We start from the raw sequence: 27,139 nt of genomic DNA, 5'->3' as shown, positions 1-27,139 counted from the left end.
ACATACAGAGGCTGGTCCTAAGCCTCCACACACATAGGTAGGAGATGTGAAGCTTGATCTTTGTGTGAGTCCCAAACAATTACAGCATGGGTTATCCTAAAGGATGTTGCCTGTATGCAGAATAGGTTCTTCTAGCTAGATTGTGTCCTAGATTAGTCACACAGAGACTTCATGTTCCAGGGTGGGAAGATAACCAAATGGCCTCTACCCACTGAGAGGAGAAGGAGAGTGGGGCACAAGGGAACAATTATGGGAGAGGCTGACAGGGAGGGGGCAGTGAGCAGGATGTAAAGTAAATAAGTAAATATTAAAATTGAAAATATTAAAATTGAAAATAATTGAAAAAAGTTTCCAGGAAGCATCACATGGCACAACTGAGACTCCAATGAAACAATCAATTTTTACTTCAGTCTACAATCAGACTGAACATTTTATTTTAAAATTTATATATATGATCAATTCTCCCACACAGACTGTGTTTTGATATTCCAATCGATCCTGGAGGAGCATCAAGGGTCTAGGGATCAGGAGCCGCAGCCACTAGAAGAAAAAGAAGAATTATTAACAGTATCATCAGGCACATCTCTGGTGATATTGTCATGCCCAGCATCAACAACATCAGTGTCATTATCATGTAGATATCAATGTAGACATATCAATGTAGAGAGAAACAGTGAGAAGGTGGATGCTTCTCTTGTTATTTTTAATCTCAGAAGTTGCTTCTTTTGGAATGTTGCGGTCAAAGGCTATGCTAACTTCAGAAGTCAGAGTTCAGAATGACAGCATTAAATAGACAATAACATTTAACAGGAAGTTTTCCCGGCTTAGTCATTCAGGAAACACATGTTTTCACTGGAAGTGACAATAATCTCCTCATTCTAGAATAGGAAACATCCAAGTAGGAAAAAATATTACCTGGTCAGTTGTATTTCTCTAAACTGGATTTGTTACATTATGAAAATTATTTTCTATAAATTGAGAAAAAATAAAGTTTTCAGGTTCTAGGTTATGTGTAAATAGCCCTATAGAAGTATGAAATTTATTAACAAAAGAGACCTAGGTTTCTAGTAAAACAATCTTAATCTATTTTAAGCTACTATTTTAGTTTAACTTACCTGGTCCGACTCTCTTCTTAGTGGGAGCTCCTTGGCCATTTTCTTCATGCCATGCTTGTTGAATTTGGATTTTCATCCATGTTATGATGGATAAGAGTGAGGATATAAGCCATATGAAGAGCAAAAAAGGTATGCGTGGTATCTCTGTTGCCCGAAGATATCCACTCTCCCTGAGAAGGATCAAGCTGTGGTTTATTGGTTCAGCTCGTGCGGAAGCATGAAAAATATCCTCAGCACCCTGAGTAGCAGGCAGACCTTCTTCTACGTCAGGAGTAAAAGAAGATTCCTCATCTGAAGTAGCAGAATCAAATATTTCTTCTTCACTAAGGGATATCAAAAGAGTCAGGTTAGTCATTTGAATGGAGTCAAGGGAATAACAAGTGCAGGAACCAGGAGTGGGCTCTGGGTCAGCATGGGGTTTGTACCTTGTACTCTCCTTGTAAAGAGGTAAATCAACTACATAATCCAATCCAATGTGACTAGCTGGTCCTGAGTCATGACTCTCAACTAACACACTACTGTCAGCAGCACATGTAACAGACAGCCGAGGTTCAAGAGCAGCCAGACAGTCAGCAACAATGGCAGGATCTGTAGGCTCAGCATCAATAGCAGCCATACTGTCAGCAGGGTGGGTGGACATACTGGACTCAGGCTGAACAGCAGGCAGACAGTCAGCAGTACTGGAGCAATTAGTATGTTCAGGCTCAACAGCAGTCAGAATGTCAGCATGGTGGGTGGCCATAGTTGGCTCTGGCTCAGCAGAGTCCAGACAGTCAGCAGCTTTGGTGGAATTAGTCAGTTCAGGCTCAATAGCTACCAAACTGTCAGCAGGGTGTGGGGACATAGATGACTCAGGCTGAACAGAATCCAGACAGTCAGCAGGGTGGTTTGACCTAGTTAGCTCAGGCTGAACAGTAGCCAGACAATCAGCAGCTTTGGTGGAAAAAGTAGGCTCAGGCTCAACAGATGCCAAAGTGTCAGCAGGCTGGGTGGACATGGTTGGCTCAGCCTTGAGAGAAGCCAGACAGTCAGCAGCTTTATTGGCATGAGACAGCTCATGCTCAAGAGCAGCCAGACTGTCGGAACGGGGGGTGGGCATAGCTGGCTCTTGTTCAATAGAGTCCAGACCGTCAGCAGCATTGGTAGAATTATTATGTTCAGGCTCAACAGCTGCCAAACTGTCAGCAGGCTGGGTGGACATGGTTGTCTCAGTCCCAACAGAAGCCAGACAATCAGTAGCATTGGTGGAATTAATCAGCTCAGCCTGGAGAGAAGCCAGACAGCCAGCATCTTTGTTGGCATGAGACAGCTCATGCTCAAGAGCAGCCAGACTGTCGGCACGGTGGGTGGACATAGCTGGCTCTGGCTCAACATAGGCCAGGCAGTCAGCAGCACTGGAGGATTTAGTCGACTCAGGCTCAAGAGCAGCCAGACAGTAAGCAGCATTGGTGGAATGTGTAGGCTCAAGCTCATCAGTAGCCATATTGTCAGCAGGGTGGGTGGACATAGTTGTCTCAGTCCCAACAGAAGCCAAACAATCAGAAGCATTGGTAGAATCAATTGACTCAGCCTTCTGAGAAGCCAGACAGTCAGCAGTGTTGTTGGAATTAGTCAGCTCATGCTCAAGAGCAGCCAGACTGTCGGCACGGTGGGTGGGCTTAGCTGGCTCTTGTTCAACAGAGTCCAGACCGTCAGCAGCATTGGTGGAATTATGTTCAGGCTCAACAGCTGCCAAACTGTCAGTAGGCTGGGTGGACATGGTTGTCTCAGTCCCAACAGAAGCCAGACAATCAGTAGCATTGATGGAATTAATCAGCTCAGCCTTGAGAGAAGCCAGACAGTCAGCATCTTTGTTGACATGAGACAGCTCATGCTCAAGAGCAGCCAGACTGTCGGCACGGTGGGTGGACATACCTGGCTCTGGCTCAACATAGGCCAGACAGTCAGCAGAATTGGAGGATTTAGTCGACTTAGGCTCAAGAGCAGCCAGACAGTAAGCAGCGTTGGTCGAATTTGTAGGCTCAAGCTCATCAGTAGCCATATTATCAGCAGGGTGTGTGGACATAGATGACTCAGGCTGAACAGAGTCCAGACAGTCAGCAGGGTGGTTTGACCTAGTTAGCTCTGGCAGAACAGTAGCCAGAAAATCAGCAGCTCTGGTGGAAATTGTAGGCTCAGGCTCAACAGCTGCCGAACTGTCAGCAGGCTGGGTGGACATGGTTGGCTCAGCCTTGAGAGAAGCCAGACAGTCAGCAGCTTTGTTGGCATGAGACAGCTCATGCTCAAGAGCAGCCAGACTGTCGGCATGGTGGGTGGACATAGCTGGCTCTGGCTCAACGGAGTCCAGACTGTCAGCAGCATTGGTAGAATCATTATAGTCATGCTCATGAGCAATAGGAATATCAGCAAGGTGGGTAGACATGGTTGTCTCAGACCCAACAGAAGCCAGAATATCAGCAGTATTGGAGGAATTAGTCGACTGGGGCTCAAGAGCGGCCAGAAAGTAAGCAGCATTGGTGGAATGTGTAGGCTCAAGCTCATCCATAGCCATATTGTCAGCAGGGTGGGTGGACATAGTTGTCTCAGTCCCAACAGAAGCCAAACAATCAGTAGCATTGGTAGAATCAATTGACTCAGCCTTCTGAGAAGCCAGACAGTCAGCAGTGTTGTTGGAATTAGTCAGCTCATGCTCAAGAGCAGCCAGACTGTTGGAACGGTGGGTGGGATTAGCTGGCTCTTGTTCAACAGAGCCCAGACCATCAGCAGCATTGGTGGAACTATTATGTTCAGGCTCAACAGCTGCCACACTGTCAGTAGGCTGGGTGGACATGGTTGTCTCAGTCCCAAAAGAAGCCAGACAATCAGTAGCATTGATGGAATTAATCAGCTCAGTCTTGAGAGAAGGCAGGCAGTCAGCATCTTTGTTGGCATGAGACAGCTCATGCTCAAGAGCAGCCAGACTGTCGGCACGGTGGGTGGACATACCTGGCTCTGGCTCAACATAGGCCAGACAGTCAGCAGCATTGGAGGATTTAGTCGACTCAGGCTCAAGAGCAGCCAGACAGTTAGCAGCGTTGGTCGAATTTGTAGGCTCAAGCTCATCAGTAGCCATATTATCAGCAGGGTGTGTGGACATAGATGACTCAGGCTGAACAGAGTCCAGACAGTCAGCAGGGTGGTTTGACCTAGTTAGCTCTGGCAGAACAGTAGCCAGAAAATCAGCAGCTCTGGTGGAAATTGTAGGCTCAGGCTCAACAGCTGCCGAACTGTCAGCAGGCTGGGTGGACATGGTTGGCTCAGCCTTGAGAGAAGCCAGACAGTCAGCAGCTTTGTTGGCATGAGACAGCTAATGCTCAAGAGCAGCCAGACTGTCGGCACGGTGGGTGGACATAGCTGGCTCTGGCTCAACGGAGTCCAGACTGTCAGCAGCATTGGTAGAATCATTATAGTGAGGCTCATGAGCAATAGGAATATCAGCAAGGTGGGTAGACATGGTTGTCTCAGACCCAACAGAAGCCAGAATATCAGCAGCATTGGAGGAATTAGTCGACTGGGGCTCAAGAGCCGCCAGAAAGTAAGCAGCATTGGTGGAATGTGTAGCCTCAAGCTCATCAGTAGCCATATTGTCAGCCGGGTGGGTGGACATAGTTGTCTCAGTCCCAACAGAAGCCAAACAATCAGTAGCATTGGTAGAATCAATTGACTCAGCCTTCTGAGAAGCCAGACAGTCAGCAGTGTTGTTGGAATTAGTCAGCTCATGCTCAAGAGCAGCCAGGCTGTCGGCACGGTAGGTGGGCTTAGATGGCTCTTGTTCAACAGAGTCCTTACCGTCAGCAGTATTGGTGGAATTATGTTCAGGCTCAACAGCTGCCAAATTGTCAGTAGGCTGGGTGGACATGGTTGTCTCAGTCCCAACAGAAGCCAGACAATCAGTAGCATTGGTGGAATTAATCAGCTCAGCCTTGAGAGAAGCCAGACAGTCAGCATCTTTGTTGGCATGAGACAGCTCATGCTCAAGAGCAGCCAGACTGTTGGCATGGTGGGTGGACATAGCTGGCTCTGGCTCAACATAGGCCAGACAGTCAGCAGCATTGGAGGATTTAGTCGACTCAGGCTCAAGAGCAGCCAGTGTGTCAGCAGGGTGATTGGACATAGTTGGCTCTGGTTCCACATCAGGCAGACTGTCAGCAGGGTGGGTGGACATGTTTGGCTCAGGCTCAAGGTCAGCCAGACAGTCAGCACCTTTGGTAGAAGTATTATGTGCAGGCTCGTCAGCAGTCAGAATGTCAGCAGGGTGGGTGGACATAGTCGGCTCAGGCTCAACAGCTGCCATACTGTCAGCAGGGTTGGTGGACATAGCGGGCTCTGGTGCAACAGCAGCCCGACAGTCAGCGGCATTGGTAGAAATAGTCAGATCAGGCTCAAGGTCAGCCAGACAGTCAGCAGTGTTGTTGAAATTAGTCAGCTCAGGCTCAAGAGCAGCCAGAGTGTCAGCAGGGTGGGTGGACATAGTTGGCTCTGGTTCCACATCTGGCAGACAGTCAGCAGGGTAGGTGGACATAGTTGGCTCTGGTTCAACAGCAGCCTGAAAGTCAGCGGCATTGGTAGAAATAGTCGGATCAGGCTCAAGGTCAGCCAGACAGTCAGCAGTGTTGTTGAAATTGGTCAGCTCAGGCTCAAGAGCAGCCAGAGTGTCAGCAGGGTAGGTGGACATAGTTGGCTCTGGTTCCACATCAGGCAGACTGTCAGCAGGGTGGGTGGACATGTTTCGCTCAGGCTCAAGGTCAGCCCGACAGTCAGCAGCTTTGGTAGAAGTATTATGTTCAGGCTCGTCAGCAGTCAGAATGTCAGCAGGGTGGGTGGACATAGTCGGCTCAGGCTCAACAGCTGCCATACTGTCAGCAGGGTTGGTGGACATAGCGGGCTCTGGTGCAACAGCAGCCCGACAGTCAGCGGCATTGGTAGAAATAGTCGGATCAGGCTCAAGGTCAGCCAGACAGTCAGCAGTGTTGTTGGAATTAGTCAGCTCAGGCTCAAGAGCAGCCAGAGTGTCAGCAGGGTGGGTGGACATAGTTGGCTCTGGTTCCACATCAGGCAGACAGTCAGCAGGGTGGGTGGACATAGTTGGCTCTGGTGCAACAGCAGTCTGAAAGTCAGCGGCATTGGTAGAAATAGTCGGATCAGGCTCAAGGTCAGCCAGACAGTCAGCAGTGTTGTTGAAATTAGTCAGCTCAGGCTCAAGAGCAGCCAGAGTGTCAGCAGGGTGGGTGGACATAGTTGGCTCTGGTTCCACATCAGGCAGACTGTCAGCAGGGTGGGTGGACATGTTTGGCTCAGGCTCAAGGTCAGCCAGACAGTCAGCAGCTTTGGTAGAATTATTATGTTCAGGCTCATCAGCAGTCAGAATGTCAGCAGGGTGGGTGGACATAGTCGGCTCAGGCTCAACAGCTGCCATACTGTCAGCAGGGTTGGTGGACATAGCAGGCTCTGGTGCAACAGCAGCCTGAAAGTCAGCGGCATTGGTAGAAATCGTCGGATCAGGCTCAAGGTCAGCCAGACAGTCAGCAGTGTTGTTGGAATTAGTCAGCTCAGGCTCAAGAGCAGCCAGAGTGTCAGCAGGGTGGGTGGACATAGTTGGCTCTGGTTCCACATCTGGCAGACAGTCAGCAGGGTAGGTGGACATAGCAGGCTCTGGTGCAACAGCAGCCTGAAAGTCAGCGGCATTGGTAGAAATCGTCGGATCAGGCTCAAGGTCAGCCAGATAGTCAGCAGTGTTGTTGGAATTAGTCAGCTCAGGCTCAAGATCAGCCAGAGTGTCAGCAGGGTGGGTGGACATAGTTGGCTCTGGTTCCATATCAGGCAGACAGTCAGCAGGGTGGGTGGACATAGTTGGCTCTGGTGCAACAGCAGTCTGAAAGTCAGCGGCATTGGTAGAAATAGTCGGATCAGGCTCAAGGTCAGCCAGACATTCAGCAGTGTTGTTGAAATTGGTCAGCTCAGGCTCAAGAGCAGCCAGAGTGTCAGCAGGGTGGGTGGACATAGTTGGCTCTGGTTCCACATCAGGCAGACTGTCAGCAGGGTGGGTGGACATGTTTGGCTCAGGCTCAAGGTCAGCCCGACAGTCAGCAGCTTTGGTAGAATTATTATGTTCAGGCTCATCAGCAGTCAGAATGTCAGCAGGGTGGGTGGACATAGTCGGCTCAGGCTCAACAGCTGCCATACTGTCAGCAGGGTTGGTGGACATAGCAGGCTCTGGTGCAACAGCAGCCTGAAAGTCAGCGGCATTGGTAGAAATCGTCGGATCAGGCTCAAGGTCAGCCAGACAGTCAGCAGTGTTGTTGGAATTAGTCAGCTCAGGCTCAAGAGCAGCCAGAGTGTCAGCAGGGTGGGTGGACATAGTTGGCTCTGGTTCCACATCAGGCAGACAGTCAGCAGGGTGGGTGGACATAGTTGGCTCTGGTGCAACAGCAGCCTGAAAGTCAGCGGCATTGGTAGAAATAGTCGGATCAGGCTCAAGGTCAGCCAGACAGTCAGCAGTGTTGTTGAAATTGGTCAGCTCAGGCTCAAGAGCAGCCAGAGTGTCAGCAGGGTGGGTGGACATAGTTGGCTCTGGTTCCACATCAGGCAGACTGTCAGCAGGGTGGGTGGACATGTTTGGCTCAGGCTCAAGGTCAGCCAGACAGTCAGCAGTGTTGTTGAAAGTAGTCAGCTCAGGCTCAAGAGCAGCCAGAGTGTCAGCAGGGTGGGTGGACATAGTTGGCTCTGGTTCCACATCAGGCAGACAGTCAGCAGGGTGGGTGGACATAGTTGGCTCTGGTGCAACAGCAGCCTGAAAGTCAGCGGCATTGGTAGAAATCGTCGGATCAGGCTCAAGGTCAGCCAGACAGTCAGCAGTGTTGTTGGAATTAGTCAGCTCAGGCTCAAGAGCAGCCAGAGTGTCAGCAGGGTGGGTGGACATAGTTGGCTCTGGTTCCACATCTGGCAGACAGTCAGCAGGGTAGGTGGACATAGCAGGCTCTGGTGCAACAGCAGCCTGAAAGTCAGCGGCATTGGTAGAAATCGTCGGATCAGGCTCAAGGTCAGCCAGACAGTCAGCAGTGTTGTTGGAATTAGTCAGCTCAGGCTCAAGATCAGCCAGAGTGTCAGCAGGGTGGGTGGACATAGTTGGCTCTGGTTCCACATCTGGCAGACAGTCAGCAGGGTAGGTGGACATAGTTGGCTCTGGTGCAACAGCAGCCTGAAAGTCAGCGGCATTGGTAGAAATAGTCGGATCAGGCTCAAGGTCAGCCAGACAGTCAGCAGTGTTGTTGAAATTGGTCAGCTCAGGCTCAAGAGCAGCCAGAGTGTCAGCAGGGTGGGTGGACATAGTTGGCTCTGGTTCCACATCAGGCAGACTGTCAGCAGGGTGGGTGGACATGTTTGGCTCAGGCTCAAGGTCAGCCAGACAGTCAGCAGTGTTGTTGAAAGTAGTCAGCTCAGGCTCAAGAGCAGCCAGAGTGTCAGCAGGGTGGGTGGACATAGTTGGCTCTGGTTCCACATCAGGCAGACAGTCAGCAGGGTGGGTGGACATAGTTGGCTCTGGTGCAACAGCAGCCTGAAAGTCAGCGGCATTGGTAGAAATCGTCGGATCAGGCTCAAGGTCAGCCAGACAGTCAGCAGTGTTGTTGGAATTAGTCAGCTCATGCTCAAGAGCAGCCAGACAGTCAGTAGCATTTGTAGAATTTGTTGGGTCAGGCTCGGCAGCATCCAGGCTGTCAGCAGTAGAGGTGGAAGCTTCACGATCAGCAGTAGCCTTAGGAATAGAATTTCTATGCTCAGAAGACACCGCATAGAAATTATCTGTTTTATATTTTTCATCCTAAAACGAAAATTAGCAGTGATACTTTTGATTGAAAATTTACTGATTTTATTCATTCTATCACCCTTCTGATAATGTCAGAACCTGGATTCATAGTCCCCAAACTATTTGTGTATTCTGTCGAAAGTTAGCACTACATTCAGTGACATTCAGTGAAGTCTGCTTCCTGTCTGCTTGAGTAATTGGCCCAGAGTTTTTCAAAGTCTTTACTGTGGATCTCTTTAGGTTTATACTTAGATTTCTTCTGCTCTTTGCTACCTGAAGTCATTTTTCCTTGTAAGATGGAAATATATAAATAGAAAGGACAAAATGTGACTCTTGGCCTCTGATGTTTTGCTCTACTCTTCCTCTAAATAGTGATTTTGTAATATTCTCTTTCCTTCATATTCTATGGTTCATTCTGCACTGTTTCTCTCTAAAACTCTCCAAGTAAAAAGGCCACCTCCCTCCCTCCGCCCCTCCCTCCCTCCTCCCTCTTTCTCTCTCTCTCTCTCTCTCTCCCCCCGTCTTTTTGTACTTTCTGCTGCACTACCCCTCAAGTAGCCACTTTTCTTATTCCTTCGTGAGAGAGATGGGAATATTCTTTATACCAAATCTTTCTCTGGATAATCACCTTCTCTTTCATGCAATTAAGCATCACTTTTAAACGAGGTGCTTCATTCTATAAACTAAGGTTACATTGATTACTTAGCATTAAGGGTGGGTACTAAGGAAATGTCTACATTCCAGTTTGAGAGATTAAAGGTCTGTGCAAAGGCTGAACCACAGCAATTAGTAGAAATTTGTTTATAAGTAAACAACGCAATCTGGGAGGAGGGCACAGTATCGTCAACTATTCTGTAACATCATGACTATTGCTACACTTACAGGATGTATATTAAGACCTCATCCAGCACCTCTGTGGTGGCTTGAATGTCAACAGCCCCATAGGCTCACATTATGCTTGCTGTGCAGAGCGCTGAATTATTTTCAAAAGGAGTAGGTGGTGGGGCTGTTTTGTAGTAAAACTGTTGCCAGGATGAGGTTTAAGATTTCAATAGAGAGACAGAGCTGGAAACAGAGTAGAACAACAGTGCTTTCTTTTGGCATCTGAGACACCGCCAGAACCTGAAGGGACTGACCATATAAACAGTTCTATACACCCAAATCCTGTGGGAGGGAGAGCTAAACCTTCAGAGAGGCAGACATGCCTGGGAAACCAGAAGAGACTGCACTCTGCACACATTACTGACTCCAGAGGAAAACACCAAACGCCATCTGGAACCCTGGTGCACAGAAGCTCCCGGAAAGGGCGGTCAGAACTTCCTGGTGGCTGCCGCCGCGGAGAGCTCATAAGCAACACCCCATGAGCAACCTTGAGCCTCCGGATCACAGGTAAGACCAACTTTTCTGCTCCAAGTGACCTGCCTGGTGAATTCAGGGCACAGGCCCACAGGAACAGCTGAAGACCTGTAGATAGGAAAAACTACACGCCCCAAAGCAGAACACTCTGTTCCCATATCTGGCTGAAAGAAAACAGGAAAACAGGTCTACAGCACTCCTGAAAAACAGGCATATAGGACAGTCTAGCCACTGTCAGAAATAGCAGAACAAAGTAACACTAGAGATAATCTGATGGCGAGAGGCAAGCACAGGAACCCAAGCAACAGAAACCAAGACTACATGGCATCATCGGAGCCCAATTCTCCCACCAAAGCAAACACAAAATATCCAAACACACAAGAAAAGCAAGATCTAGTTTCAAAATCATATTTGATCATGATGCTGGAGAACTTCCAGAAAGACGTGAATAACTCCCTTAGAGAACAAGTAGAAGCCGACAGAGAGGAATCGCAAAAATCCCTGAAAGAATTCCAGGAAAACATAAATAAACAAGTAGAAGCCCATAGAGAGGAGTCACAAAAATCCCTGAAAGAATTCCAGGAAAACACAATCAAACAGTTGAAGGAATTGAAAATGGAAATAGAAGCAATCAAGAAAGAACACATGGAAACAACCCTGGAAATACAAAACCTAAAGAAGAGACAAGGAGCTGTAGATACGAGCTTCACCAACAGAATACAAGATATGGAAGAGAGAATCTCAGGAGCAGAAGATTCCATAGAAATCATCAACTCAACAGTCAAAGATAATGTAAAGCGGAAAAAGCTACTGGTCCAAAATATACAGGAAATCCAGGACTCAATGAGAAGATCAAACCTAAGGATAATAGGTATAGAAGAGAGTGAAGACTCCCAGCTCAAAGGACCAGTAAATATCTTCAACAAAATCATAGAAGAAATCTTCCCTAACCTAAAGAAAGAGATACCCATAAGCATACAAGAAGCCTACAGAACTCCAAATAGATTGGACCAGAAAAGAAACAGCTCCCGTCACATAATAGTCAAAACACCAAACGCACAAAATAAAGAAAGAATATTAAAAGCAGTAAGGGAAAAAGATCAAGTAACATAAAGGCAGACCTATCAGAATCTTACAGACTTTTCGCCAGAAACTATAAAATCCAGAAGATCCTGGACAGATGTCATACAGAACCTAAGAGAACACAAATGCCAGCCCAGGTTACTGCATCCTGCAAAACTCTCAATTAACATAGATGAAGAAACCAAGATATTCCAGGACAAAACCAAATTTACACAATATCTTTCTACAAATCCAGCACTACAAAGGATAATAAATGGTAAAGCCCAACATAAGGAGGCAAGAGATACCCTAGACGAAGCAAGAAACTAATCGTCTTGGCAACAAAACAAAGAGAAGAAAAGCGCACAAACATAACCTCATATCCAAATATGAATATAACAGGAAGCAATAATCACTATTCCTTAATATCTCTCAACATCAATGGCCTCAACTCCCCAATGAAAAGACATAGATTAACAAACTGGATACGCAACGAGGACCCTGCATTCTGCTGCCTACAGGAAACACACCTCAGAGACAAAGACAGACACTACCTCAGAGTGAAATGCTGGAAAACAACTTTCCAAGCAAATGGTCAGAAGAAGCAAGCTGGAGTAGCCATTCTAATGTCAAATAAAATCAATTTTCAACCAAAAGTCATCAAAAAAGATAAGGAAGGACACTTTATATTCATCAAAGGAAAAATCCACCAAGATGAACTCTCAATCCTAAATATCTATGCCCCAAATACAAGGGCACCTACATACATAAAAGAAACCTTACTAAAGCTCAAAACACACATTGCACCTCACACAATGATGGTAGGAGATTTCAACACCCCACTCTCATCAATGGACAGATCATGGAAATAGAAATTAAACAGAGACCTAGACAGATTAAGGGAATTCATGAGCCAAATGGACTTAACGGATATTTATAGAACATTCTATCCTAAAGCAAAAGGATATACCTTCTTCTCAGCTCCTCATGGTACTTTCTCCAAAATTGACCATATAATTGGTCAAAAAACGGGCCTCAACAGGTACAGAAAGATAGAAATAATCCCATGCATCTTATCAGACCACCATGGCCTAAAGTTGGTCTTCAATAACAATAATGGAAGAATGTCCACATATACGTGGAAATAAAACAATGCTCTATTCAATGATAACCAGGTCAAGGAAGAAATAAAGAAAGAAATTAAAGATTGCTTAGAATTTAATGAAAACGAAGGTACAACATACCCAAACTTATGGGACACAATGAAAGCTGTGCTATGAGGAAACTCATAACGCTGAGTGCCTGCAGAAAGAAAGAGGAAAGAGCATATGTCAGCAGCTTGACAACACCCCTAAACGCTCTAGAACAAAAAGAAGCAAACACACCCAGGAGGAGTAGAATGCAGGAAATAATCAAACTCAGAGCTGAAATCAGCCAAGTAGAAACAAATGGACCATAGAAAGAATCAACAGAACCAAGAGATGGTTCTTTGAGACAATCATTAAGATAGATAAACCCTTAGCCAGACTAACTAGAGGACACAGAGAGTGTGTCCAAATTAACAAAATCAGAAATGAAAAGGGAGACATAACTACAGATTCAGACGAAATTCAAAAAATCATCAGATCTTAGTATAAAAGCCTGTATTCAACAAAACTTGAAAATCTGCAGGAAATGGACAATTTCCTAGACAGATACCAGGTACCAAAGTTAAATCAGGAACATATAAACCAGATAAACAACCCCATAACTCCTAAGGAAATGGAAGCAGTCATTAAAGGTCTCCCAACCAAAAAGGGCCCAGGTCCAGACGGATTCAGTGCAGAATTCTATCAGACCTTCATAGAAGACCTCATACCAATATTCTCCAAACTATTCCACAAAAATGAAACAAACGGAGCACTACCGAATTCCTTCTATGAAGCCACAATTACTCTTATACCTAAACCACACAAAGACCCAACAAAGAAAGAGAACCTCAGAACAATTTCCCTTATGAATATCGACACAAGAATACTCAATAAATATCTGGCAAACCAAATCCAAGAACACATCAAAACAATCATCCACCATGATCAAGTAGGCTTCATCCCAGGCATGCAGGGATAGTTTAATATACGGAAAACCATCAACGTGATCCATTATATAAACAAACTGAAAGAACAGAACCACATGATCATTTCATTAGATGCTGAGAAAGCATTTGACAAAATTCAACACCACTTCATGATAAAAGTCCTGGAAAGAATAGGAATTCAAGGCCCATACCTAAACATAGTAAAAGCCATATAGAGCAAACCAGTTGCTAACATTAAACAATATGGAGAGAAACTTGAAGCAATCCCACTAAAATCAGGGACTAGACAAGGCTGCCCACTCTCTCCCTACTTATTCAATATAGTTCTTGAAGTTCTAGCCAGAGCAATCAGACAACAAATGGAGGTCAAGGGGATACAGATGGGAAAAGAAGAAGTCAAAATATCACTATTTGCAGATGATATGATAGTACATTTAAGTGATCCCAAAAGTTCCACCAGAGAACTACAAAAGCTGATAAACAACTTCAGCAAAGTGGTTGGGTATAAAATTAACTCAAATAAATCAGTAGCCTTCCTCTACACAAAAGAGAAAAAGCTGAGAAAGAAATTAGGGAAATAACACCCTTCATAATAGATCCAAATAATATAAAGTACCTCGGTGTGACTTTATCCAAGCAAGTAAAAGATCTGTACAATAAGAACTTCAAGACTCTGAAGAAAGAAATTGAAGAAGACCTCAGAAGATGGAAAGATCTTCCATGCTCATGGATTGGCAGGATTAATATAGTAAAAATGGCCATCTTACCGAAAGCAATCTACAGATTCAATGCAATCCCCATCAAAATACCAATCCATTTCTTCAAAGAGTTAGAAAGAACAATTTGCAAATTCATCAACAAAAAGCCCAAGATAGCTAAAACTATCCTCAACAATAAAAGGACTTCAGGAGGAATCACTATCCCTGAACTCAAGCACTATTACAGAGCAATAATGATAAAAACTGCATGGTATTGGAACAGAGACAGACAGATAGACCAATGAAACAGAATTGAAGACCCAGAAATGAACCCACACACCTATGGGCACTTGATTTTTGACAAAGGAGCCAAAACCATCCAATGGAAAAAAGATAGCATTTTCAGCAAATGGTGGTGGTTCAACTGGAGGTCAACATGTAGAAGAATGCAGATCGATCCATGCTTATCACCCTGTACAAAGCTCAAGTCCAAGTGGATCAAGGACCTCCACATCAAACCAGATACACTCAAACTAATAGAAGAAAAACTAGGGAAGCATCTGGAACACATGGGCACTGGAAAAAATTTCCTGAACAAAACACCAATGGCTTATGCTCTAAGATCAAGAATCGACAAATGGGATCTCATAAAACTGCAAAGCTTCTGTAAGGCAAAGGACACTGTGGGTAGGACAAAACGGCCACCAACAGATTGGGAAAAGATCTTTACCAATCCTACAACAGATAGAGGCCTTATATCCAAAATATACAAAGAACTCAAGAAGTTAGCCCGCAGCGAGACAAATAACCCTATTAAAAAATGGGGTTCAGAGCTAAACAAAGAATTCACAGCTGAGGAAGGCGAAATGGCTGAGAAACATCTAAAGTAATGTTCAACATCTTTAGTCATAATGGAAATGCAAATCAAAACAACCCTGAGATTTCACCTCACACCAGTGAGAATGGGTAAGATCAAAAACTCAGGTGACAGCAAATGCTGGCGAGGATGTGGAGAAAGGGGAACACTCCTCCATTGTTGGTGGGAAAGCAGACTGGTGCAACCATTCTGGAAATCAGTCTGGAGGTTCCTCAGAAAATTGGACATTGAACTGCCTGAGGATCCAGCTATACCTCTCTTGGGCACATACCCAAAAGTTGCCCCGACATATAAAAAAGACACGTGCTCCACTATGTTCATAGCAGCCTTATTTATAATAGCCAGAAGCTGGAAAGAACCCAGATGCCCTTCAACAGAGGAATGGATACAGAAAATATGGTACATCTACACAATGGAATATTACTCAGCTATCAAAAACAATAACTTTATGAAATTCGTAGGCAAATGGCTGCAACTGGAAAATATCATCCTGAGTGAGGCAACCCAATCACAGAAAAACACACATGGTATGCACTCATTGATAAGTGGCTATTAGCCCAAATGCTTGAATTACCCTAGATGCATAGAACAAATGAAACTCAAGACGGATGATCAAAATGTGAATGCTTCACTCCTTCTTTAAAAGGGGAACAAGAATACCCTTGGCAGGGAATAGAGAGGCAAAGATTAAAACAGACACAGAAGGAACACCCATTCAGAGCCTGCCCCACATGTGGCCCAATCATATACAGCCACCCAATTAGACAATATGGATAAAGCGATGAAGTGCATGCCGTCAGGATACGGATGTAGATCTCTCCTGAGAGACACAGCCAGAATACAGCAAATACATAGCCGAATGCCAGCAGCAAACCACTGAACTGAGAACGGGACCCCCGTTGAAGGAATCAGAAAAAGAACTCGAAGAGCTCGAAGGAGCTCGAGACCCCTTATGAACAACAATGCCAAGCAACCAGAGCTTCCAGGGACTAAGCCACTACCTAAAGACTATACATGGACTGACCCTGGACTCTGACCTCATAGGTAGCAATAAATATTCTAGTAAGATCACCAGTGGAAGGGGAAGCCCTTGGTCCTGCTAAGACTGAACCCCCAGTGAACGTGATTGTTGGGGGGAGGGCAGCAATGGGGGGAGGATGGGGAGGGGAACACCCATAAAGAAGGGGAGGGGGAGGGATTAGGGGGATGTTGGCCTAGAAACCAGGAAAGGGAATAACATTCGAAATGTAAATAAGAAATACTCAAGTTAATAAAAAAAAAAGATTTCAATAGACTGGTGTCATTTCCACTAAGTTCTCTCTTTCCTGTGTAGGTCAAGATGTGATCTCTCAGCTGCTGCTTCATCGTCATGCTTGTCTGCCTGAATCATGATGGTGATTTCTGTATCCAATTTAACCAAGAGACCCACTTCACACCATCTCTTTCTTCTAAACATTTTCTTTCCCATGATATTTTTTTACAACTATAGAAAGTGACTAACATAAGCATCAGCTAGTTACAATAAGAGTGTATTTAACAGAGTCTGAAGGATTCATTCAAAGCTGTGAAGTGGTGTTACCCAGGGGATTTGGTCACAAAATGTGTTATCAAATTCCATAAAGCTAGCTTAGATAGGATGCCCGGAACACTCGTTGATTTAAATAGATAAATTCAGGAAGTTGGGCTTGTGAATGGGTTTGATGCTGCATTGTAAATGGGAAGCCTCATTGACTCATACTGCATAAGAAATAAGATCTTCACATGTTTGTTCTTCCTTACACCTCAGGGAAACCCATAACATGGCAGTCTACTTTTGACTTTCAGTGCCAGGTTTGAGGATGATTTACGTTTCTTACTTGCAAAACTGACACGTCAAACATTCTCTGCATCAACAAGCAATATATCACAGAGAAGATTCAACAGAACAGGTGAAGGAGGACTGTTGATCAAAGAATAATGTTGAAGAAGCATGCATTTCCTCTTAGTGTTCACACTATTAAAATGGATCATGAGAGAATTTAAGTTCCTTGGATTTCCTGAGAAAGACAGACTTGAATATAGCAAACCATGGGGTATGTTACACACATAGTCATGTTTTCATATGCAATGTGTTACCAGACTACTTATCACTACCCCATTGAACCATCTGGCTGGCAAATATGCATATACACATGTGTGTGCACTTATACGCATGTATGTATTTGTAACTACATATGTGTACGTGAGAAGATGTGTATACATGCATATATATGCAAGTATATGTATATATGTATATATGTATATATATTTACTGCTTTTAAAATAAAAGGAGAAAGATTGGTGTATAGCCGTTTAGAATAAAAATGAAATGTAGTAAGTGTGAATTTCTCATTCATGTGATCTTTTTCTTTCAGCCAAACTAGGCATCACCTTTGAAATGTGCCTGTGTCATTGTAAATCCTGCTGGCTGTACTTGTTTATAATGACTTATACCTGGTATTCCGCTAGCATGGGGTAGAGAACTGGTATTAACTAGCTAAGGTCTTTCATTTTTTTATTTTATACTCATTACACTGCATTTGCCATGTAGTCTTGTGGGAAGTCTTGTGTTCGTTTGGTTTTATTCAAATTTAACATCAGAAATGATGTTTAGTTTTACTTCAGTGACATTTATTCCTTGGAAGAATGGAAACTACCTTTGTCTTAGTTGTCTCTGTAAGATCCCACTGCTGTAATGATATTGTGGATTGTATTCTAATCATGGGCATATAAAATTTAGTTACTATATTCATCACCATTATTTGTACATTCCATAGCATCATAAAATTCTAGTTAGGATAAAATGTGTTTGCATTAGAAATTTTAGTTTAGAAAATTCTAATGACTTTTCACTGCAATAGAAGGTGATTGCCGAATGAATTTCTGTTTATTAAAGTACCTGAGTTCTATGTCTTTGCTAAGTTCTTCCTAGAATAAAAATTACTCAGGTTCATCACCTGTAGTAGTTAATTGGAAACCAAATTTATCTAGGCATAAACGAAGAGCATTTGAGTTTGGTTTCTGTAAATTACAGTTTCTAATGATTCCATTATGTGTAATAATTATATCTGAACTTCCTCTTTCCTAATGATGAAATTAGAGGTCTAGAGGAAGGTAGTTAGCTACGTGTTGACAGTATGCAGTGGAGTAAGGAGTAAGTAGTGTGTGTAAGATCAACAGACACACCCTTCTGCTTGCTTTGTAACTTCTGAAAGGGGATTTAAACAGGAAAGATGGCTGTTACTTTTGAATTTGTTTCTGTACTTTCTGTGACAAAATATCTGATGGGGAAAACCAGTCACTTATTTCAAGGAAGGAACAGGGAGGCCTGACTTTTGGCAGTACATTGTTGGTTCTCACATGCTGGTAGACCGGGAAGCAGATAACACAGTACTGGTACCACAAGTAGTCATAGCCATTAAAATCTACCACTGAAAACCTTCTGCTAGCAAGGCCAGACCCCGAAAGTTAAACAATCTCCCATCAGTGGCCAAGTGTTCAATCACATGAACTCCCATCTCTTTGTCTGATCCTCCCATGCACTGCTTAGCATTTGTGTTAATGTTAAATAACCCCCCCCACACACACATGCAGAGTTTATCTACTGTTTGTCTGTTAATGCTAACCAAAGTGTAAATCATACTACCAATGTGATAAACCTACTTGGCAGCCTGACTGACAACTTGAATTTGATACCTGAGACTGGAAACAGAGGAAGGGAAAGATTGATTCCTACAAGTTATCTTTTGATACCTACAATTCAACTTACATTCTCCTACTCCCCAAATAAATTAAGTACAGAATGTCCTTGAACTGACAGAGACCATCCTGCCTGATTTATGAGTTCATGAATTAACTGTGTACACCAACATACCCAGCCTCCTGTTGTGGGCACCCCGCCTATAAGTACTTTGGACTTCAATGGGTAAAACCAGAATGCTGAGGTCCTGTCCAGGAAGTTAAGAAATATCAGAAGACTGACTTCTTATTTCCCCTGATGATAATTTTAATCTTTTTGCCTATCAAACATATTAAATCTGTGTGCTGGAAAAGGGGCTGAGGAGTTTAAAACATTCATTGCTCCTCCAGGACACCTGGCTTTGCTTTGTAAAACACATAATATTGGTTGACAAAATTCTGGAACAACAAGAACAAAGGATGAAATGACCTCTTCTGATTTTTGTGGGAAGCACACGCACATGGTATACAGACAGAATACACGCAAAACATTCACACACATAAAGTCAGTCAATCCAAAGTAAATGAAGCACAACTATGGTGGTCGCTTTCATGTTGACTGTACCTATTTCCAGGAGCATGTACTATTTGGTTTCTGTATTTTTATGACTTCTCCTCAGTGAGTTAAAAACATGCTCATTTTCTGTTTTTTCTTCTGTTTCCATAGTCTAATTTACTATTATTACATTTTATGACAGTGATTCTCAACCTGTCTGTCATACCCTATTGGAGGAAGGCATAGAACAGTCTCACACAGGTTGGCAAAGACCTTCTGAAAATACCAATACGACATTACAGTTGATGATATTATCAATCTGACACTGATGCAGTAGCAACATAACAGTTGTATGGTTGGGAATCACCACAGCATGAGGAACTGTATTAAAGGTCACAGCGTTAGGAAGGTTGAGAAGCAATGCCTAATGCAGTGACTGGCAAGGAGTGAGGATATGGAGAGTGTGAAGGGAATGCTCAAGGCTGATCTTTCTCTACTCGTTCACTACTTGCACTAGGAAGGCATAGGCACAAACACCCATCACTCCCCTTCACAAAAGGAAATAGGTTACTTCTCACATCAGTGGGGATTACTGTTGCAGATGTATTTTCTTCCCATACTTCAAGAATTGGGTCTACCCGAGAAGACACATAAACTCCAGATTTTCTAAAAATATTTTGGATCTTCTTAGGTATTATATGGAATTTTCTTCCCGATTCTCCCTGCAATGCAGAGAAGAGAGTTTACTTTTTATTTGGTCTTGAAATTAACTCTATTCTTTTAGGATGCATGCTTTCACATCAACAATGTTCTTTAGGAATTACAGGATATTGACACATGAAAATCAAAATTATTAAATATAAAATATCTTCTTATATGCCTATTTACAACTTAATAGGATACCATCAAGAAGTTAAAATATTTATGCTAGCCTAGATTAAGAGAAAATCATTAACTGACAAACTTGACCTTGTTCTTGTTGAGACTAAGCTTAATTCATTATCAGTCAATTATTCTGCTTCTAGTTTAAGATGATTATTAATATTAATGAGGCCCCTTCTAACAGTCTTCCTCTTCCATTGTGGGGAATCACAAAATGCACAGTTTTCATTTACAAATAAATGGCAATTTAATTGCTAGCACTGTCCATACCATAGAACCGGTGAAACTGCTTTATAGAAACACAATTGTCCACTGAGTCACATTCAAAAATCATTAAATTGCCACTCTTCATTCACACAGCCCCTCACTATAGGGCTATAGGTTATATAGAAACAGGTTTCTTAACCTGGAGCAGCTCACAGTGATAAAGCAGCCTCAGACTGGATATCGAAATATCTAAGTAAAGCACTACAATATTTTAACTGTTTGAATGTGGCACAAAGAATATAAGTTTATATTATTTTAAAATCCATAAAGAAGAACTTAAATGGAAATATACAGTAATTGACTCCCTGCATCTAAAAATGCTGGATAATTGGGAAAAACACTTGTTGTTTTTCTAGATGAAGAGCTTTCAACATACCCTCATAGAATCAAATAGAAAATGCTCTATTCTCATAAGACAAACTTGATGAACATATTACAAACTGCTACATAGCCACAATTTCTCCTTAGTGTAAATACACATGAAATAGAGAAACCAAGGAGATGCTCTCATACAGGATCCTAAAATAGCAGTGTCCAAAGGTAGATAAAAATTGCATGCATTTTCCTGAGGGTAAAGTCACTTAGGAGATTCATGGATTATAGAAATGTCTGGACTTACTAAGAAGTACTTATTATATATAAGTATACAGTAGCTATCATCAGACACACCAGGAGAGATCATCATATCTCATTATAGATGGTCGTCAGTCAACATGTGGTTGCTGTGAATTGGATTCATCAAGACCTCTGGAAGAGCAATCAGTGCTCCTTTTTTTTTGGTTTTTTTTTTTTTTTTTTTGGTTCTTTCAGTCAGTGCTCTTAACCACTGAGCCATCTCTCCAGCCCAGGAAAACCGATATGGGAGAGGGTGAGGGGGAAGGGATGGGGGCTCATGGACCGGAAACCAGGAAGGGGAAAAACATTGGAAAAGTAAGTAAAGAAATATATCTAATAAAAATTTTTTAAAAAAGAAATATTATGGTCTAGTAACAGTCACATTTTAAAATCAGTCGAACATGTACTCATTTCTGCAAACAATACTTGTCAAACATCAGACATCTTCTATTGTACGAGGACTGCGCTCAGTCTTCCACTCACTATGTCTTTTGAGTCCATTCTCTTATTGGCCACCACTACCCACAAGGACTTACTGCTCACTTGCAGTTTGTAGAAATCTCCACATCTACAATGTGGACTCCCTTGAGCAATCTTTCCATATAAAACTGGGATAGTTACACTATTGCTGAATTGTAACAAAATTCATAAGAAAATTAAATTCACAAAGAAGAATTTTACCTTCACAGAGGAGGTAGAGCTGACATTATCCACATTCACACACCTAGGAACAAGAAAGGAGGGCTTGTCAGGGAGCCTTTAGAATAACAGCATGCAACATTCTTCCAACCTTGGTTTTGTGGCTCAATCCCTTCTTCATGAATAAGAAACCCAGGCAAACTAGCCAGTAAACTTCAGGGGATTCTCTCTCACCACCTCCTGCCTCACCATAAGTGCCCCAGGATTCAGATGCACATGAGATCCTCAAGACCTCATGTGGATTCTGAGAATCCAAACTTCCATTCTCACAGACTCATGGCAAGCACTTTATCCACTGAATCATCTCCCTTCCTAAGGATGTTTGTCCATAACTCATGCTGTGTGGGAGATAATTGTTCAGCTTGTGATTATAGAAGAAATAAAGAAGCTGAAATCGGAGTACACAGAGGCAAAGAGAATGTCAGGTTCTGAACATTATACTTTTTACAGATTAATTGTAAAATGCACACATTCTTACCATGGTGATGTTCCTGTAAGTCTCTTACCAGCTTCTAAAGAGGGAAGCAAAATTTGTCACAAAACAACTATAGGAAACATGACAATAAGTACAAAGGCTAATATTTGTGACCCTATATCCTTTGGCACCATTTATGAAAAGCCTTTAAAGTGAATAATTATTGGTAAATAATAAATATATGCAAAAACCTTTCTTCCCATTTCCTAGTATATTTTAAAGACAAAGAGAAAATTTCATCAAAAGTTACTACTTATAAAAATTGTTGTGCAAATTACCTATGATCCTGATCACTATCAGACACAGAAATTATCATCTTAGCCTGAACTGTTGTCCCATAGTGAAGGGTTAAAAGGACAGCGTCATGTTGCCACTGCTGCTTTCTGCCTCTGGACTAGGGATGTTTGCAGCGCTTTAGGTGAGCATGCTCATCTCGTACAGCAGTGAAAGGGGCTGCTACAAAGGTCGACTTGAACTTCCTTCACTGTAGGGGAACATTCATTGCTACCACCGGGAAGCACAGTCTCCGGTGACTGTCGTTGCAGCATAGTCAAATATAGGAGACCCAAAGACCTTTACAAAGTGTTTCCAGCTGCAAGTGTGACAAAGCTCTTGAGAGATCAGTGTGTTACTGTAGTCGAGATCTTCTGAAGAAGATGTTAAGGGCCCTCAGATCTAGCATTGACCCCTAGCTCATTTCCAGCAAAAAGAAGTTCAACATCAACTTCCATTGCTGGCCATGGCAAGAGCAACTGGAAAGACTTCCTTAGTAGTTATGCAACATGAATTATTACTCCAGAGAGAAGCATGAAAGAAACTTGCAGATAGAGCAGCAATCTTACATAAAACATTTTAAAAATATATTTCCACATATAAACCATAGTGTGTCTCATGTTTCACTCTCTGGATAAAGCCTGCCCTCGAAACATGCTTCAGAGAATGAACAACCCTAGTTCATTTCCTTTACAGTATGTAAAACTCCACTGCACACCCCTTGGCATTGCCCATGACCAGAGCAAGTTTTTGTCCTATCAACAAATGGGCTGAGAAAATGTCTCTATGGTGGACCGTATGCTCAGCATGTGTGGGGCCTCTTTCAGTCCTCGACAACAGAAACAAAACTCCAGTGCTGAAATACATTTTAAAAAAAGACACCCACATTATGATAATTCTGTTTCTCTCAGGGTTATGTGAAGAGGGTCATTTAGGTTCCTCTACACTATTCTCTGGCTGGCTCTCTCCAAAGGCACAGTAGGTATGAGAGATGCTGTGGTGTAGGTTGCTGAAAGGATAAATTCTGTGGTGCTTCTCCCCCTGTTGGAATCTAATCTTATTCAGACTCAATCAAGGGATCATTCAGTGCTGTGTACTGGAGAATGATGTGGTTTTTCAACCTTCCATCTACTGTGTCAATGTTGTTTTTACTGGAAATTATGTCTTGCAGCATATAAATCAAGTATCACTATATCTTTTGCTAATTAATAGGACTACAGGGAAAAGGTGCTGTCAGAGTAGCCCATATGGAGGCTGCTTTCATTGAATGCTAAGAATATCAGTTTTCATTCCCCAGCACTACCTACAAATCTCACACACCATTCACTTCTCCAAAGGTTCCTGAGTGAGCCAGATATTTATAATATCAAGATATTCACATTAAATGGAAGACAACTAAAAATAACTATAAGATAATCTGTGAATTATAAAATAAGTATGATTGAAATATTATGGAGGGAAAAATTCCAGATTATGCTAATGATATTTAGTCTCCAAAACATAATGAAATTAATTGAATACTGTTTTTGGTTTGCTTTTTAATATGATCATATTTTCACACACTGACACCTATGACATGTAGCAATAATCATATATATAGTATATATGCTAAAACCTGAAATAAAAATGTATTTTATATCAAAGTCAACTTGCTGCTATGTGTCTAGAGAGGACACAAATCATGGAATAGTTTTTTTTTTTTTATCAAAGGTCACTACATGCATCAGTAGTTCGATTTGAATATAGTAGCATTGCAGATGATATAATTTGAATTTGAAATTTCTTAGAAGCTCTGGTTGGTTGGCATTGTTGTTCATATGGGGTCTCAAGCCCCTTCAAGCTCCTTCAGTCCTTTCTCTGATTCCTTCAACGGGGGTCCCGTCCTCAGTTCAGTGGTTTAATGATGGCATTTGCCTATGTATTTGCTGTAGTCTGGCTTTGCCTCTCAGGAGAGATCTACATCCGGTTCCTGTCGGCCTGCACTTCTTTGCTTCATCCATCTTATCTAGTTTGGTGGTTGTATAAATTTTTAAAAATCCCATAAAAGAAAAAAGGAAAAAAAAGAAAAAAAAAAGAAATACAGGGTAAAAAATGGAGCAGAGAGGAAAGGAAAGGCTGTCCAGTGACCGGCCCAACTTGGGATCTATCCCATGCATAGGCACCAAACCCTGATACTATTACTGATGCCATGTTGTGCTGGCAAACAGGAGCCTAGCATGGCTGTCCCGCTAAGAGGCTCTACCAGAAGCTGACTAAGACAGACGCAGAGACAGCCAACCACTGGATTGATGTCTAGAATGCCTATGGAAAAGTTGTGTAAAGAAATAAAATGTAATTCAATAAAAAGAATGCAAATACATAAAACAACTTTAAAAGAAAAAAAGAAATTTCTTAGAAACAATATCTTAAGTAAATCTGAATTCTAAAAATGGTTGCCAGGAAGTGAAGAATGGATATAAATATATTCATATTTGATTTCCTTACTTTCCTAGCACAAACAAAGTTCTTTCTATAGTTAGGGTAGAATCAGTAGAGGACTTACACTTAATCTTACCTGAATTATGCCGGTTAGAGTTTTTCAAAATGGATTTTAGCTGTCCTGGTGGTCTTACTCCACTGTGGTGTATTTTAAGAATGTTATGTTAATATTCATACTAAACATTAATCCAATGCATTGGATTACTTCTTGCTTGATTTTCTAACTTATATTACATTATAAATTGTTTTAAAAAGCTATTCATTTGTTCTTTAACCAGTTGAGTATGTCTGGGAATACTTTACTTCCAACTTTTCCCCATGTAGAAGAAAGGGAAGGAAATTAGGCCCAAAAATTAGCCCAATGAAACCATTATACAGATACATATATACACACAACCACCTCTCTAGCTTTTGCTCTCATAGCTATACCGAGTGATATTTTTAATCTATAGATGCAATGGAATTAGTCCCCTGACTACATTAATCATAACAGTCTTTGCCCCTGATGCAGTAAGGCACCTATTCCCATGATACTTTGTGAATATTTCACTATCTATGATGGTACCACCCAAGTGGTTTGCTTGTCGAACATCAAATAGATTTCTGTTGCTGCTAGAGCTCTTCAAAACCCACCACTGCATTTGTAATGTTCAAGCTGCTCCTTCTTAACACACGCATGAATGAATCCCGAAGTCACAATCTGCCTGTTTCTGTGCCATTTATCCATTTTTATGAACATAATAAGGTAATAACAGAAACAAAGAACAATAAGACTAATTGCATTGAGACTGTGAAACTGTTTGCACTTCCAAGTATAAGTTAACATGCGTATTTTGCAAGGAGTCTTTGAACAGTTTTAGTATGGAAAAGTTTGAATCTTGATTTTGACATTAGCTTGTATGATTTAGGGAATCTTAAACATGGAGGGAATAAGTCATGTGATAGTATTTATAAAATGATTTCCTGATGCAGAGCCCAAATAAAGAGAACAACATAATTGTCCTCTCTTGTGGAGGTAAGTAATCCTAATGAGCACAGAATGAGCTTGAAATACACCTTTTAATTTTCTACCAAACCAGTGTCTAACCTAGCATCCTGGACAGGAATGGATGGGCCTTCACCTGTATGTTCATGTCCAACTGATATGGAAGGCAAAAACCTCCTTTATAGAGAGATAAATAATAGTCACATGGTCACTTAGTTCTATACATTCAGCTAATCTATTGAGATTCAAAGGATCCATTCCTGTGGAAAACTGATCATATGAATGGATATTTGATGGGTGGAGCTTTCAGGAAGACATGGGTCTTGTGGAATAATTAAAAGGTGAATGACTGGTTCCCATGAGTTCCCATGCCAGGTGCAATCACATGCTCTAGATGTTTCTCTGTCATCCATTTTCACACACTGTCTCCATAGCGGGTTGTTCTGTGGGCCATGCTAGTGTGGCCACATGCCAAGCTAGCCCCAAGCATTCCATAGCCTAGCACCGCTTCCTGTCACAGACTCTTCTCACACTCCCAACAATCCAGTGAAGTCATGACTCAACAAACTGTAACCCAGCAACTGTAACCCAGAGTCATATGTTAATTACTTAATGAACAATACATTTGCACAATCAACTTACAACCAATTGATAAGGACATAAACCACCCACTTAGGTAAGATATAGTTAGTTCATCTAGACACACACAAACCAGTATATATCCATCCCTTAAGAATAGCCATAACAACCTATAAATGTAAAGTGAGAAATGTTAATATCCACCTTCATGGAATCTCAGCCTTTCATTGGATGGACTGCAACTCATGGGTTTCTTCTAAGATATATGATATATGCTACACCTGACAAAAAGTTCCTTTGCCTTCATAGCTGGTGTCAAAGGAGGAAAGAAATGCTTGCCATCTTGTAGTAATGACTGACAACTGAGAATCATCCCACATTATGTACCGTGTCAGAGAGATGAATGCCTGAAATGATAACTATGAGTGTGGGTCTTAGTCCACAAATACAATTTAGTAAGGCTTTGAAAAGCTGAAGAATCTTAAGTGGACATTAACTTGCAGAGTTAATCCTAGCAGGCTCTTTTTAAAAACTGCATAGTTTTTTCTTGGAAATGGCATACTTGTGAGCATACTTTTCACATTCATATAAAGTACACTGAACAAA

General features: G+C 42.3%; 2 protein-coding genes across 2 annotated transcripts; both read right to left on the bottom strand.

Moving 5' to 3' along the window:
• Positions 1–794: 794 nt before the first annotated feature.
• On the bottom strand, positions 795–4,404 carry LOC134482339 (uncharacterized). The gene is made up of 2 exons (XM_063275829.1): positions 1,541–4,404; positions 795–1,438 (listed from the first exon to the last, which is right to left on the bottom strand). Exons 1-2 carry the CDS (start codon positions 4,402–4,404, stop codon positions 1,102–1,104), a joined length of 3,201 nt encoding a protein of 1,066 aa, XP_063131899.1. The 3' UTR covers positions 795–1,101.
• A 57-nt stretch (positions 4,405–4,461) lies between these two features.
• LOC134482338 (uncharacterized) lies at positions 4,462–26,152 on the bottom strand. Its single transcript, XM_063275828.1, has 5 exons — positions 25,046–26,152; positions 22,222–22,255; positions 21,726–21,768; positions 19,859–20,002; positions 4,462–8,973 (listed from the first exon to the last, which is right to left on the bottom strand). Exon 5 carries the CDS (start codon positions 8,683–8,685, stop codon positions 4,462–4,464), a length of 4,224 nt encoding a protein of 1,407 aa, XP_063131898.1. The 5' UTR covers positions 8,686–8,973; positions 19,859–20,002; positions 21,726–21,768; positions 22,222–22,255; positions 25,046–26,152.
• Between the last annotated feature and the right edge of the window lie 987 nt (positions 26,153–27,139).

The sequence above is a fragment of the Rattus norvegicus genome, chromosome 16 (genome assembly GCF_036323735.1).
Source record: "Rattus norvegicus strain BN/NHsdMcwi chromosome 16, GRCr8, whole genome shotgun sequence".
In the NCBI taxonomy this organism is placed as follows: Eukaryota; Metazoa; Chordata; class Mammalia; order Rodentia; family Muridae; genus Rattus; species Rattus norvegicus.
The sequence above is the reverse complement of the archived record's forward strand: the minus strand, read 5'-3'. Positions and strand labels throughout refer to the sequence as shown.